Source organism: Entelurus aequoreus, linkage group LG01 (genome assembly GCF_033978785.1).
Source record: "Entelurus aequoreus isolate RoL-2023_Sb linkage group LG01, RoL_Eaeq_v1.1, whole genome shotgun sequence".
Classification (NCBI taxonomy): domain Eukaryota; kingdom Metazoa; phylum Chordata; class Actinopteri; order Syngnathiformes; family Syngnathidae; genus Entelurus; species Entelurus aequoreus.
This window is the reverse complement of record NC_084731.1, coordinates 70,403,696-70,421,215: the sequence shown is the minus strand read 5'-3', so window position 1 is coordinate 70,421,215 and position 17,520 is coordinate 70,403,696. Positions and strand designations below refer to the sequence as shown.

General features: G+C 37.4%; 1 protein-coding gene across 2 annotated transcripts in view; it reads left to right on the top strand.

Moving 5' to 3' along the window:
- Positions 1-17,520, top strand: part of mtor (mechanistic target of rapamycin kinase) — a 361,262-nt gene that overhangs the window by 218,405 nt on the left and 125,337 nt on the right. For both annotated transcript variants that reach the window (XM_062057517.1, XM_062057510.1), the window contains exon 32: positions 5,330-5,445. In XM_062057517.1, coding sequence (XP_061913501.1) covers positions 5,330-5,445 — 116 coding nt within the window. The remainder of the gene's footprint in view (positions 1-5,329; positions 5,446-17,520) is intronic.

Sequence of the window (17,520 nt, the reverse complement as noted above, 5' to 3'; positions counted from 1 at the left end):
CGAAGCCGACGGCGTTTCTGGGTGTTGTTGATAAGCGGTTTTCGCCTTGCATAGGAGAGTTTTAACTTGCACTTTCAGATGTAGCGACCAACTGTAGTTACTGACAGTGGGTTTCTGAAGTGTTCCTGAGCCCATGTGGTGATATCCTTTACACACTGATGTTGCTTGTTGATGCAGTACAGCCTGAGGGATCGAAGGTCACAGGCTTAGCTGCTTACGTGCAGTGATTTTTCCAGATTCTCTGAACCCTTTGATGATATTACGGACCGTAGATGGTGAAATCCCTTAATTCCTTGCAATAGCTGGTTGAGAAAGGTTTTTCTTAAACTGTTCAACAATTTGCTCACGCATTTGTTGACAAAGTGGTGACCCTCGCCCCATCCTTGTTTGTGAATGACTGAGCATTTTATGGAATCTACTTTTATACCCAATCATGACACCCACCTGTTCCCAATTTGCCTGTTCACCTGTGGGATGTTCCAAATAAGTGTTTGATGAGCATTCCTCAACTTTATCAGTATTTATTGCCACCTTTCCCAACTTGTTTGTCACGTGTTGCTGGCATCAAATTCTAAAGTTAATGATTATTTGCAAAAAAAAAAAGTTTATCAGTTTGAACATCAAATATGTTGTCTTTGTAGCATATTCCACTGAATATGGTTTGAAAATGATTCGCAAATCATTGTATTCCGTTTATATTTACATCTAACACAATTTCCCAACTCATATGGAAACGGGGTTTGTAAATATGACATAATGTATTTTTTTGTAGTTTTCCTTTTAAGCAGTAGCACTTTGAACAGTCGGTTATAATGATTGTATTTTTAGTGCTGTTAAGTTTTTAAATCACATTAATCACACTTGTTAATTGTAGTTAATCACAGTAAATTACTTGCTTGCATAATTCAACTTAACTTTGAAAAAGACCCAAATATTGGTTGATCCGTTATTAATGCAAGCATTTTTTTACCTGTGTACCCGACTGCATGTAAAGTAACTATATACTGTATATAGTATATGTATGTATATGTATTTATATGTATGTATGTATGAATGTATATATATATATATATATATATTTATATATACTGTATATATATATATTGAAAAAATATATATATATATATATAAAATATGTATGTATATATATATAAAATAATATATATGTATATATATGTACATATACATATATGATATGTATGTATGTATATATATATACACATATATAGTATATGTATGTATGTATATACGTATATAATATGTATACATATATATGTATGTATATATGTATACATATATATATATATATATGTATATTTATGTATAAATGTATATATATAAAATGTGTATGTATATATATGTACATATATATATGTATGTATGTATATATATACACATATATAGTATATGTATGTATGTATATATAATATGTATGCATGTGTGTGTATATATACAGTATATATATATATATATATATATATATATATATATATATATATACGTATACATATATATATATACAGTATATATGTATATATATGTATATATATGTATATACATACATATATATACATACATATATACATATGTGTATGTATATGTATGTATATATCAATGTTTATATATGTATGTGTATGTATATATATATATATATGTATATGTATGTATATATATATGTATTTATGTATGTATGTATATATATGTTTATATGTATATGTATGTATGCATGAATATATATATATATATATATATATATATATATATATATATATATATATATATGTGTGTATGTATATATATAATATGTATATGTATGTATGTATATATATTATATATAATATGTATGTATGTATATATATATATGAATGTATGTATGTATATATATATATATATATATATATATATATATATGTTTATATGTATGTATATATATATATATATATATATATATATATATATATATATATATATATATATATATATATATATAATATATATATATATATATATATATATATATATATATATATATATATATATATATATATATATATATATATATATATATATATATATATATATGTATGTATGTACCGTATATTTCGGAGTATAAGTCGCACCGGCCGAAAATGCATAATAAAGAAGGAAAAAAACATATAAGTCGCACTGGAGTATAAGTCGCATTTTTTATTTATTTATTAGATAAAACCCAACACCAAGAATAGACATTTGAAAGACAATTTTAAATAAATAAAAAATAGTGAACAACAGGCTGAATAAGTGTACGTTATATGAGGCATAAATAACCAACTGAGAACGTGCCTGGTATGTTAACGTAACATATTATGGTAAGAGTCATTCAAATAACTATAACATATAGAACATGCTATACGTTTACCAAACAATCTGTCACTCCTAATCGCTAAATCCCATGAAATCTTATACGTTTAGTCTCTTACGTGAATGAGCTAAATAATATTATTTTATATTTTACGGTAATGTGTTAATAATTTCACACATAAGTCGCTCCTGAGTATAAGTCGCACCCCCGGCCAAACTACGAAAAAAACTACGACTTATAGTCCGAAAAATACGGTATGTATGTATGTATATGTATATATACAGTATATATATATATATATATATATATATATACATATATATATATATATATATACTGTGTATATATATATATATATATATATATATATATACATATACATGTGTGTGTGTGTATATATATACATATATATATATATATATACATATATATATATATATACTGTGCATATATATATATATATATATATCTATATATATATATATATGTGTGTGTGTGTATATATATACATATATATAATATGTATATGTATGTATATATATTATATATAATATGTATGTGTATATATAGTATGTATGTATGTATGTATATATATATAATATATATATATCATATGTATGCGTGTATATATATAATATGTATATGTATGAATATATACAGTATATCTATAATATGTATATGTACACATAAACAGTATGTATATGAAAATGTGAGCAAATCTGCTGGGTCAAAAGTATACATACAGCAACATACATCAATTTTGGTGGTGTAGAAAAGTTACAATCAAATCAAATTAGCTTCATGGCATGGCCTCTTAACTTCATGTGAGTGATTGTGATTGACCATACCTGTAGATTTCTCTGAGCCCATTTAAATAGGGCTCATGTGATGCAGTCATTAGACTCGGTTACAAACGCGACAGTGGGAAAGTCAAAGGAACTCAGCACAGTTCTGAAAAGACGAATCATTGACTTGAACAAGTCAGGAAAGTCACTTGGAGCCATTTTGAAGCAGCTTAAGGTCTCAAGAGCAACTGTGCAGACAATTGTTGGTAAGTATAAAGTGCATGGCACAGTTTTGTCACTGCCACTATCAGGAAGAAAACGCAAGCTATCACCTTCTGCTGAGAGAAAATTGGTCTGGATGATCAAGAGTCAACCGAGAACCACCAAAAAGCAGGTCTGCAATGAATTGGAAGCTGCTGGAACACAGGTGTCAGTGTCCACAGTCAAGCCTGTTTTGCATCGCCATGGACTGAGAGGCTACCTTGCAAGAAGGAAGCCCTTGCTCCAGAAGTGACACCTTAAGGCTTGTCTAAAGTTGGCTGCTGATCACATGGACACATATAAGACCTTCTGGAGGAGAGTTCTGTGGTCAGATGAAACAAAAATGGAGCTGTTTGGCCACAATACCCAGCAATATGTTTGGAGAAGAAAAGGTGAGGCCTTTAATCCCAGGAACACCATGACTACCATCAAGCATGGTGGTGGTAGTATTATGCTCTGGGCCTGTTTGGCTGCCAATGGAACTGGTGCTTTACAGAGAGTAAATGGGACAATGAAAAAGGAGGATTACCTCCAAATTCTTCAGGACAAGCTAAAATCATCAGGCAGGAGGTTGGTTCTTGGGTGCAGTTGGGTGTTCCAACAGGACAATGACCCCTAACACACGTCAAAAGTGGTAAAGGAATGGCTAAATCTGGCTAGAATTATGGTTTTAGAATGGCCTTCCCAAAGTCCCGACTTAAACGTGTGGACAATGCTGAAGAAACAAGTCCATGTCAGAAAACCAACACATTTAGCTGAACTGCACTAATTTTGTCAAGAGGAGTGGTCAAAAATTCAAGCCGAAGCTTGTGGATGGCTACCAAAAGTGCCTTATTGCAGTGAAACTTGCCAAGGGACATGTAAGCAAATATTAACATTGCTGTATGTATACTTTTATGTGAAGAGTGTTTTGCATTTTTCCCATCATGCATTGTAGCGCCTTTAAATAAAGTTAAAGTACCACTGATAGTCCCACACATACTATGGGTGTAATTTAGAATTGTGTGTGGTGTTTGGACATGTTTTATAAAATCCACAAAGTTCAGTGAGCAGGTTGTGTTATGTGTGACCATGTGTGTTGACTTTTTGTGTTTGGTTTGCAGTTTGCACCGCGAGTGGGGAAGGTTGTTTGGATTGGGTCATATGAGTGAATGCTGTGCTGTGTTCACTGTGCTTTGAAGGGAAATTAATGTTCATTGACTTGACGTTCACATATTGTCCACAAGGTTGGCAGATTTGTAGCAATTAGACCGTCATCTGTTTAAAATGAAGCTGTTGGCACCCTGCCGTTGTCTGGCGGGCCGTAGTTTGGACCCCCTGGTTTAACTATTATAGTTTGTTGTTTTGGGCCTAGTAATGAATAACCACACATTAACTAACTAACTATCATATTTAGATGAGAACAAGTTTGAGGAGATTTTGACAAGGCTGGGTGACATCACTAGTCAGAACAACTTAAAAACTGTAACAGCACAAACAAAAACATTTTACAGCACAAAAGTAGCATCCAGGAACGGCTGTGTCATTTTAATATATGCATTGTTTTTTGTGATTAATCACGTTAGTTAAATTTGACAGCCCTAAAGTTTAGTAAATAAAAGTTATTTATTGACTAAAGTGCGGTATTAATACTTCCATCTCCACCCTGCTTCCGTCTCATCCACTTTTTTTTACCTATTTCATTAGGAAACCAAGGTTTTTGTAAAAAGACGACTTTAACGACGATAAAACCAATTTTCAAGCTCTGGCTTCTCCTTGGCATTATCTCCAGCCTGCACAGTATTTGTTTACCAAGTAAACATGTGACAATGGCTAGCTATCCTGCCTTGCTCAATCAATGTGTGCCATAACATATGATATTATTTAACATGAAGACAATACAGTCTTGAACATGTCATGTTTGTTGTTCATGTGCTTTCTACATGATAGTTTTCCCTTGCAGGGCACTGGGACAGCATGGAGGAATATACCTGCATGATCCCCAGGGACACCCACGACGGTGCCTTCTATAGGGCGGTGCTGGCGCTGCATCAGGATCTGTTCTCGCTGGCCCAGCAGGTATGTGGTCTTAAATGCACCCGAGGGAGCGGACCTCCACCCTCCCCCGCCCCATTCACCGGCTATTTCTGTAGAAAACCTCTCATAAAGACATGCCTTGACAATATGCTGTAGTTTCACACAGGTCTGGAATGAGCATTAGTGCATGAAGCTCATAGTAAAGATCTATATCCCAGACCCAGGTCCTCATAAAAGATATGTTGGACTATAATGGGACTCTTGGAGGATTATGGAACTCAGACCTTTTCAGCTTCACACAATTAACTTTCTTCCTGCTTGAAAGTCAGTCTCTCCAGGATTTTTTGTGATTTTTGAGGCCTAAAATCCCTGAATTCGCGGCATCTTTTTCAGAAAGTTGAGACAAAAGTTGCAATGTTTTGGGGCTGAATTTTTTTATTTTCATGAAGGGAATAAGCGGTAGAAAATGGATGGATGGATGGAACTTATGATTTTATGATCCTGCCTAAAAGTCTGTCCCTCCAGGATTTTGCAGGTTTCTTGTGATTGTTGAGGCATAAAATCCCTTAATTTGCTGCATCTTGTTCAAAAAGTTGCAGCATAAGTTGCAATGATTTGAGTCTTCATTTTTTTAAATATCATTAATTCAACTTATGATTTTATGATCCTGCCTAAAAGTCCAACCCTCCAGGATTTTGCTTTTTTTTGTGATTGTTGAGGCCTAAAACCCCTAAATTCACAGCATCTTTTTCAGAAAGTTGAGACAAAAGTTGCAATGTTTTGAGGCTTAATTTTTTTTATTTTAATGAATCAACTTATGATTTTATGATCCTACCTAAAAGTCAGTGCCTCCAGGATTTGTTAGTTATTGTTGAGGCCTAAAAGGCCTGAATTCACAGCATCTTTTTCAGAAAGTTGCAGCGAAAGTTGCAATGTTTTGAGTCTGAATTTTTTTTTAAATATTATTGACTCAACTTATGATTTTATGATTTGCTTAAAAGTCAGTCTCTCCAGGATTTGTTTGTGATTGTTGAGGCCTAAAATCCCTGAATTCGCAGCATCTTGTTCGAAAAGTTGCAGCATAAATTGCAATGTTTTAAGTCCTCATTTTTTAAAATATCATTAAATCAACTTATGATTTTATGATTTGCTTAAAAGTAAGTCTTTCCAGGCTTTTGTGATTGTTGAGACATAAAAGGCCTGAATTTGCAGCATCTTGTTCAGAAAATTGCCGCAAAAGTTGCAGTTTTGAGTCTTAATTTTTTTCGATGACATTAAATCAACTTATGATTTTATGATCCTGCCTAAAAGTCTAACCCTCCAGGATTTTGCATGTTTTTTGTGATTATTTAGGCCTAAAATTCCTGAATTTGCAGCATCTTTTTCAGAAAGTTGTAGCAAAAGTTGCAATTATTTAAAAAAAAAATTTCAGTATTATTGACTCGACTTATAATTTCATGATCTGCCTAAAAGTCTCTCCAGGATTTTGCTATCTTTTTTGTGATTGTTGAGGCCTAAAATCCCAAAATTTGCAACATCTTGTTCAGAAAGTTGCAGCGAAACTTGCAATGTTTTGAGTTTTAATTTTTTTCGATAACATTAAATCAACTTATGATTTCATGTTCCTGCCTAAAAGTCAGTTCCTCCAGAATTTTTTGGTGATTGTTGAGGCCTGAATTCTCTGAATTTGCAGCATCTTGGTTAGAGTGTCCGCCCTGAGATCGGTAGGTTGTGAGACCAAACCCCGGCCGAGTCATACCAAAGACTATAAAAAATGGGACCCATTACCTGCTTGGCACTCGGCATCAAGGGTTGGAATTGGGGGTTTAATCACCAAAAATTATTCCCGGGCGCGGCCACCACTGCTGCTCACTGCTCCCCTCACCTCCCAGGGGGTGATCAAGGGTGATGGGTCAAATGCAGAGAATAATTTTGCCACACCTCGTGTGTGTGTGACAATCATTGGTACTTTAAATTAACTTTAGTCTTGTTCAAATAGTTGCGGCAAAGGTTGCAATTGTTTGAGTCTTAATTTTTTTCAATATCATTAAAGGCTTACTGAAACCCACTACTATTGACCACGCAGTCTGATAGTTTATATATCAAACGGCCGGGTTAACTTATAAAGTGCAATTTTAAATTTCCCGCTAAACTTCCGGTTGAAAACGCCTTTGGATGATGACGTATGCGCGTGACGTAGCCAGTGAAACAGAAGTATCGGTACCCCATTGAATACAATACAAAATAGCTCTGTTTTCATCTCATAATTCCACAGTATTCTGGACATCTGTGTTGGTGAATCTTTTGCAATTTGTTTAATGAACAATGAAGACTGCAAAGAAGAAAGTTGTAGGTGGGATCGGTGTATTAGCGGCGGACTACAGCAACACAACCAGGAAGTCTTTGACTCGGATAGCAGACGCGCTAGCCGACGCTAGCCACCGACCGCACGGATGATCGTGGTGAAGTCCTTCGTCCTTCCGTCGATCGCTGGAACGCAGGTGAGCACGGGTGTTGATAAGCAGATGAGGGCTGGCTGGCGTAGGTGGAGCGCTAATGTTTTTATCATAGCTTTGTGAGGTCCCGTTATACTAAGTTAGCTTCAATGGCGTCGTTAGCAACAGCATTTTTAAGCTTCGCCAAGCTGGAAAGCATTAACCGTGTATTTACATGTCCCTGGTTTAATAGTATTGTTGATCTTCTGTCTATCCTTCCAGTCAGGGATTTATTTATTTTGTTTCTATATGCAGTTAAGCACGATGCTATCACGTTAGCTCCGTAGTTAAGTTAGCTTCAATGGCGTCGTTAGCAACAGCATTTTAAAGCTTCGCCAGGCTGGAAAGCATTAACCGTGTATTTACATGTCCCTGGTTTAATAGTATTGTTGATCTTCTGTCTATCCTTCCAGTCAGGGATTTATTTATTTTGTTTCTATATGCAGTTAAGCACGATGCTATCACGTTAGCTCCGTAGCTAAAGTGTTTCGTCGATGTATTGTCGTGGAGATAAAAGTCACTGTGAATGTCCATTTCGCGTTCTCGACTCTCATTTTCAAGAGGATATAGTATCCGAGGTGGTTTAAAATACAAATCCGTGATCCACAATAGAAAAAGGAGAGAGTGTGGAATCCAATGAGCTAGCTTGTACCTAAGTTACGGTCAGAGCGAAAAAAGATTGCACTGCATTCTAGTCCGTCACTCTAACGTTCCTCATCCACGAATCTTTCATCCTCGCTCAAATTAATGGGGTAATCGTCGCTTTCTCGGTCCGAATCGCTCTAGCTGCATTGAAAACAATAGGAAAATATGAGGAGGCGACCAACTGACTACGTCACGCTACTTCCGGTAGGGGCAAGGCTTTTTTTTATCAGAGACCCTGGGCCCTATTCGGACTTTATCAGTGAATTCTCAGAGTTCGTTGCTGATCTAGTGACGCACGCCGACAATATAATCATAATGGGGGACTTTAATATCCATATGAATACCCCATCGGACCCTCAGTGCGTGGCGCTCCAAACCATAATTGATAGCTGTGGTCTTACACAAATAATACATGAACCCACACATCGCAACGGTAATACAATAGATCTAGTGCTTGTCAGGGGTGTCACCACCTCCAAAGTTATGATACTTCCATATACTAAAGTAATGTCCGATCATTACCTTATAAAATTTGAAGTTTTGACTCATTGTCAACAAGCTAATAATAATAATAACTGCTATAGCGGCCGCAACATAAATGCTGCCACAACAATGACTCTTGCTGACCTACTGCCTTCGGTAATGGCACCATTCCCAAATTATGTCGGCTCTATTGATAACCTCACTAACAACTTTGACGATGCCTTGCGCGAAATTATTGATAGTATAGCACCGCTAAAGCAAAAAAGGGCCCCTAAAAGGCGCACCCCATGGTTTACAGAAGAAATTAGAGCTCATAAATTATGTAGAAAACTGGAACGCAAATGGCGCGCGACTAAACTTGAGGTTTTCCATCAAGCATGGAGTGATAGTTTAATAACTTATAAACGCATGCTTACCTTAGCTAAAGCTAAATACTACTCAAATCTCATCCGCCTCAACAAAAACGATCCTAAATTTCTGTTTAGTACAGTAGCATCGCTAACCCAACAAGGGACTCCTCCCAGTAGCTCCACCCACTCGGCAGATGATTTTATGAATTTCTTTAATAAGAAAATTTAACTCATTAGAAAGGAGATTAAAGACAACGCATCCCAGCTACAACTGGGTTCTATTAACACAAATACGACTGTATATACGACGGACACTGCCCTCCAAAATAGTCTCTCTATTTTTGATGAAATAACATTAGAGGAATTATTACAGCGTGTAAGTGGGATAAAACAAACAACATGTTTACTTGACCCACTTCCTGGGAAACTTATCAAGGAACTGTTTGTATTATTAGGTCCATCAGTGTTAAATATTATAAACTTATCACTTTCCTCCGGCACTGTTCCCCTAGCATTCAAAAAAGCGGTTATTCATCCTCTGCTCAAAAGACCTAACCTCGATCCTGACCTCATGGTAAACTACCGACCGGTCTCCCACCTTCCGTTTATTTCCAAAATTCTCAAAAAAATTGTTGCACAGCAGCTAAATGAACACTTAGTGACTAACAATCTCTGTGAACCTTTTCAATCCGGTTTCAGGGCAAATCACTCTACGGAGACAGCCCTCGCAAAAATGACTAATGATCTATTGCTAACGATGGATTCTGATGCGTCATCTATGTTGCTGCTTCTTGATCTTAGCGCCGCTTTCGATACCGTCGATCATAATATTTTATTAGAGCGTATCAAAACACGTATTGGTATGTCAGACTTAGCCTTGTCTTGGTTTAACTCTTATCTTACTGACAGGATGCAGTGTGTCTACCATAACAATGTGACCTCGGACTATGTCAAGGTAACGTGCGGAGTTCCCCAGGGTTCGGTTCTTGGCCCTGCACTCTTTAGTATTTACATGCTGCCGCTGGGTGACATCATACGCAAGTACGGTGTTAGCTTTCACTGTTATGCTGATGACACTCAACTCTACATGTCCCTAAAGCTGACCAACACGCCGGATTGTAGTCAGCTGGAGGCGTGTCTTAATGAAATTAAACAATGGATGTCCGCTAACTTTTTGCAACTCAACGCTAAGAAAACGGAAATGCTGATTATCGGTCCTGCTAGACACCAACATCTATTTAATAATACCACCTTAACATTTGACAACCAAACAATTACACAAGGCGACTCGGTAAAGAATCTGGGTATTATCTTCGACCCAACTCTCTCGTTTGAGTCACACATTAGGAGTGTTACTAAAACGGCCTTCTTTCATCTCCGTAATATCGCTAAAATTCGTTCCATCTTGTCCACTAGCGACGCTGAGATCATTATTCATGCGTTCGTTACGTCTCGTCTCGATTACTGTAACGTATTATTTTCGGGTCTCCCTATGTCTAGCATTAAAAGATTACAGTTGATACAAAATGCGGCTGCTAGACTTTTGACAAAAACAAGAAAGTTTGATCATATTACGCCTATACTGGCTCACCTGCACTGGCTTCCTGTGCACTTAAGATGCGACTTTAAGGTTTTACTACTTACGTATAAAATACTACACGGTTTAGCTCCAGCCTATCTCGCCGATTGTATTTTACCATATGTCCCGACAAGAAATCTGCGTTCAAAGAACTCCGGCTTATTAGTGATTCCCAGAGCCAAAAAAAAGTCTGCGGGCTATAGAGCGTTTTCTATTCGGGCTCCAGTACTCTAGAATGCCCTCCCGGTAACAGTTAGAGATGCTACCTCAGTAGAAGCATTTAAGTCCCATCTTAAAACTCATTTGTATAATCTAGCCTTTAAATAGACCCCCCTTTTTTAGACCAGTTGATCTGCCGTTTCTTTTCTTCTCTCCTCTTCTCCCCTGTCCCTTGCGAGGGGGAGTTGCTGGCTGTCCAGAGTCGGGACCCCGGGTGGACCACTAGCCTGTGCATCGGTTGGGGACATCTCTGCGCTGCTGACCCGTCTCCGCTCGGGATGGTTTCCTGTTGGCCCCGCTGTGGACTGGACTCTCGCTGATGTGTTGGATCCACTGTGGACTGGACTTTCACAATGTTATGTCAGACCCACTCGACATCCATTGCTTTCGGTCTCCCCTAGAGGGGGGGGGGGGTTACCCACATATGCGGTCCTCTCCAAGGTTTCTCATAGTCATTCACCGACGTCCCACTGGGGTGAGTTTTTCCTTGCCCGTATGTGGGCTCTGTACCGAGGATGTCGTTGTGGCTTGTACAGCCCTTTGAGACACTTGTGATTTAGGGCTATATAAATAAACATTGATTGATTGATTGAACTACTGCTGGGTGACCGCACACTATAAAGGGGAGTGATTAACCAAAACACCTGGTGGGAACACTAATTGCTAAACTAAGACAGGTGAGGAGAATCAGTGCCCATGGAAACCAACAGTAAACAGGGAAAGAGGGTGCACCCAGGAAACAGACTAACACAGAAACATTACCAAAAACATACATCATGCCATGATCCGGGTAACGGATCATGACAGATTCGATGATACTGAAAAAAATCAGGGGAGACCGAAAGCAATGGATGTCGAGTGGGTCTGACATAATATTGTGAAAGTCCAACACATCAGCGAAAGTCCAGTCCATGGTGGGGCCAGCAGGAACCATCCCGAGCGGAGACGGGTCAGCAGCGTAGAGATGTCCCCATCCGATGAACAGGCTAGCGGTCCACCCCGGAGCAGAGTAGAAAAGAAAAGAAAAGAAACGGCAGATCAACTGGTCTAAAAAGGGAGTCTATTTAAAGGCTAGAGTATACAAATGAGTTTTAAGATGAGACTTAAATGCTTCTACTGAGGTAGCATCTCTAACTTTTACCGGGAGGGCATTCCATAGTATTGGAGCCCGAATAGAAAACGCTCTATAGCCCGCAGACTTTTTTTGGGCTCTGGGAATCACTAATAAGCCGGAGTTCTTCGAACGCAGATTTCTTGCCGGGACATATGGTACAATACAATCGGCAAGATAGGCAGGAGCTTGACCGTGTAGTATTTTATACGTAAGTAGTAAAACCTTAAAGTCGCATCTTAGGTGCACAGGAAGCCAGTGCAAGTGAGCCAGTATAGGGTTAATATGATCAAACTTTCTTGTTTTTGTCAAAAGTCTAGCAGCCGCATTTTGTACCATCTGTAATCTTTTAATGCTAGACATAGGGAGGCCCAAAAATAAAACGTTACAGTAATCGAGACGAGATGTAACGAACGCATGGATAATGATCTCAGCATCGTTTGTGGACAAAATGGAACAAATTTTAGCGATATTACGGAGATGAAAGAAGGCCGTTTTAGTAACACTCTTAATGTGTGACTCAAACGAGAGAGTTGGGTCGAAGATAATACCTAGATTCTTTACCGAGTCGCCTTGTTTAATTGTTTGGTTGTCAAATGTTAAGGTGGTATTATTAAATAGATGTCGGTGTTGAGCAGGACCGATAATCAGCATTTCCGTTTTCTTAGCGTTGAGTTGCAAAAAGTTAGCGGACATCCATTGTTTAATTTCATTAAGACACGCCTCCAGCTGACTACAATCCGGCGTGTTGGTCAGCTTTAGGGGCATGTAGAGTTGGGTGTCATCCGCATAACAGTGAAAGCTAACACCGTATTTGCGTATGATGTCACCCAGCGGCAGCATGTAAATACTAAAGAGTGCAGGGCCAAGAACCGAACCCTGGGGAACTCCGCACGTTACCTTAACATAGTCAGAGGTCACATTGTTATGGGAGACACACTGCAGCCTGTCAGTAAGATAAGAGTCAAACCAAGACAAGGCTAAGTCTGACATCCCAATACGCGTTTTGATACGCTCTAATAAAATATTATGATCAACAGTATCGAAAGCGGCGCTAAGATCAAGAAGCAGCAACATAGATGACGCATCAGAATCCATCGTTAGCAATAGATCATTAGGCATTTTTGCGAGGGCTGTCTCCGTAGAGTGATTTGCCCTGAAACCGGATTGAAAAGGTTCACAGAGATTGTTAGACGCTAAGTGTTCATTTAGCTGCTGTGCGACAATTTTTTCGAGGATTTTCGAGATAAACGGAAGGTGGGACACCGGCCGGTAGTTCACCATGAGGTCAGGATCGAGGTTAGGTCTTTTGAGTAGAGGATGAATAACCGCTTTTTTGAATGCTAGGGGAACAGTACCAGAGGAAAGTGATAAGTTTATAATATTTAACACTGATGGACCTAATAAAACAAAAAGCTCCTTGATAAGTTTCCCAGGAATTGGGTCAAGTAAACATGTTGTTTGTTTTGTCCCATTTACACATTTTAACAATTCCTCCAATGTTATTTCATCAAAGAGGGAGAAACTATTTTGGAGGGCAGTGTCCGTCGTATATACAGTCGTATCTGTGTTAATAGAACCCAGTTGTAGCTGAGATGCATTGTCTTTAATCTCTTTTCTAATGACTTCAATTTTCTTATTAAAGAAATTCATAAAGTCATCTGCTGAGTGGGTGGAGCTACTGGGAGGAGTCCCTTGTTGGGTTAGCGATGCTACTGTACTAAACAAAAATTTAGGATCATTTTTGTTGAGGTGGATGAGATTTGAGTAATATTTAGCTTTAGCTGAGGTAAGCATGCGTTTATAAGTTATTAAACTATCACTCCATGCTTGATGGAAAACCTCAAGTTTAGTCGCACACCATTTGCGTTCCAGCTTTCTACATGATAATTTCTGGGCTTTAGTTTCTTCTGTAAACCATGGGGTACGCCTTTTAGGGGCCCTTTTTAGCTTTAGCGGTGCTACACTATCAATGGTGTCGCGCAGGGCGTCGTTAAAGTTGTTAGTGAGGTTATCAATAGAGCCCACATAATTTGGGAATGGTGCCATTACCGAAGGCAGTAGGTCAGTAAGAGTCGTCGTTGTGGCAGCATTAATGTTGCGGCTGCTATAGTAGTTATTATTATTATTATTAGTTTGTTGACAATGAGTCAGAACTTTGAATTTTATAAGGTAATGATCGGACATTACTTTAGTGTACGGGAGTATCGTAACTTTGGAGGCGGTGACACCCCTGACAAGCACTAGATCTATCGTATTACCGTTGCGATGCGTGGGTTCATTTATTATTTGTGCAAGACCACAGCTATCAATTATAGTCTGGAGCGCCACGCATGGAGGGTCCGATGGGGTATTCATATGGATGTTAAAGTCTCCCATTATGATTATATTGTCGGCGTGCGTCACTAGATCAGCAACGAACTCTGAAAATTCATTGATAAAGTCCGAATAGGGCCCTGGGGGGCGGTAGATGACAGCCAGGTGCAGAGGCAGCGGTGTGACAAACCTCACAGTAAGCACCTCAAACGAGTTATATTTATTATTTAGGTCCGAGGTAAGGCTAAAGTTTTTGTTGTATATTAGTGCAACACCCCCACCCCTTTTAATGGGACGGGCAATATGCGTTCCCGTATAGCCAGGAGGAGACGCCTCACCCAGCGCAAAAAATTCGTCTGGTTTGAGCCAGGTCTCGGCTAGACCAACGACATCAAGATTGTTGTCTCTAATGACTTCATTAACTAATAACGTTTTGGAAGACAATGACCTTATGTTTAAAAATCCCATATTATAGGTAGTGGGCTGTTTTGAGGAGATTTTGTTGAAAGTATCCGTAGTAGCAATATTAATAATGTTACGTGTGATTGTATAGGCCGAAATGATTGAATTTGCGGCAGCTTTTTGAAAAAGTTGCGGCAAAAGTTGTAATGTTTTGAGTCTTAATTTTTTTCAATATCATTAAATCAATTTATGATTTTATGATCCGCTTAAAAGTCCAATTCTCCAAAAGTTTGCAGGATTTTTTGTGATTGTTGAGACCTAAAATCCCTGAATTCACTGCATCTTTTTCAGAAAGTTGTGGCAAAAGTTGCAATGTTTTGAGTCTTAATTTTTTTCATTAACATTAAATCAACTTATGATTTTATGATCCTGCCTCAAAGTCACTCTCCAGGATTTTTTTGGTGATTGTTGAGGCCTAAAATCTTAGAATTCATGGCATCTTTTTCAGAAAGTGGCGGCAAAAGTTGCAATGTTTTGAGGTTTAATTTTTTTCACATCATGAAATTAACTTATGATTAGGGATGTCCGATAATGGCTTTTTGCCGATATCCGATATTCCGATATTGTCCAACTCTTTAATTACCGATACCGATACCGATATCAACCGATATATGCAGTCGTGGAATTAACACATTATTATGCCTAATTTGGACAACCAGGTATGGTGAAGATAAGGTACTTTTTAAAAAAATTTGTAAAATAAGATAAATAAATTAAAAACATTTTCTTGAATAAAAAAGAAAGTACAACAATATAAAAACAGTTACATAGAAACTAGTAATGAATGAAAATTAGTAAAATTAACTGTTAAAGGTTAGTACTATTAGTGGACCAAGAGCACGCACAATCATGTGTGCTTACGGACTGTATCCCTTGCAGACTGTATTGATATATATTGATATATAATGTAGGAACCAGAATATTAATAACAGAAAGAAACAACCCTTTTGTGTGAATGAGGGGAGGGAGGTTTTTTGGGTTGGTGCACTAATTGTAAGTGTATCTTGTGTTTTCTATGTTGATTTAATAAAAAATAAAAAAAATAAAAACCGATACCGATAATAAAAAAACCGATACCGATAATTTCCGATATTACATTTTAACGCATATATCGGCTGATAATATCGGCAGGCCGATATTATCGGACATCTCTACTTATGATTTTATGATTCTGCCTAAAATTCAGTACCTCCAGGATTTTTTTGTGATTGTTGAGACCTAAAATCCCTGAATTTGCAGCATCTTTTTCAGAAAGTTGTGGCAAAAGTTGCAATGTTTTGAGTCTTAATTTTTTTCATTAAAATTAAATCAACTAATGATTTTATGATCATGCCTCAAAGTCACTCTCCAGGATTTTTTTGGTGATTGTTGAGTCCTAAAAGGCCTACATTTTTTAGCATCTTGTTCAGAAAGTTGTGGTAAAAGTTGCAATGTTTTGTGGGTTTTTATTTTTCGATAACATTAAATCAACTTATGACTTTATGATCCTGCCTAAAAGTCTGACCCTGCAGTATCTTGCAGGGTTTTTGTGATTGTTGAGGCCTATAAAATAAAATTAGCTAAGAAAAGACCCCAATATTTGCAGACAAATGCAATTGTATTCTTAGAATGTCACCCAGGAAGGTTTTTACACATTCCACTTGAATGCATGTGGTTTGTTTGCAGAAGACTTGCTGACACTTTCATCTAAAACTTTCTCAGGAGTGAAAGTTGTCAGCAAGCATAGACGTAGGCATCCATCTCATCACTGGGCTGTCCAAAGTGTGGCCACAGCTTCATTTTAAAGACTCATGGCACTTTTTAAAAAAACAACATAGAATGTGGAAGTGATCTAGTGTATTGAAAGTCCAAATAATATGATTTATTTGTAACACTTTTATGAGTGGGGGCCTTTAGTCTGATTGTTTTAATCATACTGATTTAAAATCAATGTTATGAATTATTGACCGATTTAAGGCTCCAATGATGTCACATTAGATATGCCACTTTATTTTCTAAGGGGGAAATACTGAATATTTTGTGTTTTTGCCTTAAACATTCAGTTCAGTTTATTTGGACCGTGCATACGATACAATGTGATGCATCACACAAATCCAGTTGTTTCATTACAGCACGGCCGAAAAGGAGTAAGAAGAAGCAGAGCTTATTTAATCCTACCCCTTTTCATACCATAGCAATTTGTATCCCATTTCCTTGTTCTCTATAACAGAACAGTGAACAAATAAATACAATACCATAGTAAGCAAACAAATACTAAATACATACTGTAAATAATCGTTGTCTCAATAAAAAAAAAAAAAGGGTTCAAGATTTTAATCAAAAAACAGGGTTTTCTTTAACAAAAAGAGCGTAACACGTTAAAAACAACTTTATGTCAAGAGATAGATCTGAAATTGATCTATAGATATTTTAAAGTTAAATACCAATCATAGTCACACACACACTAGGTGTGGTGAA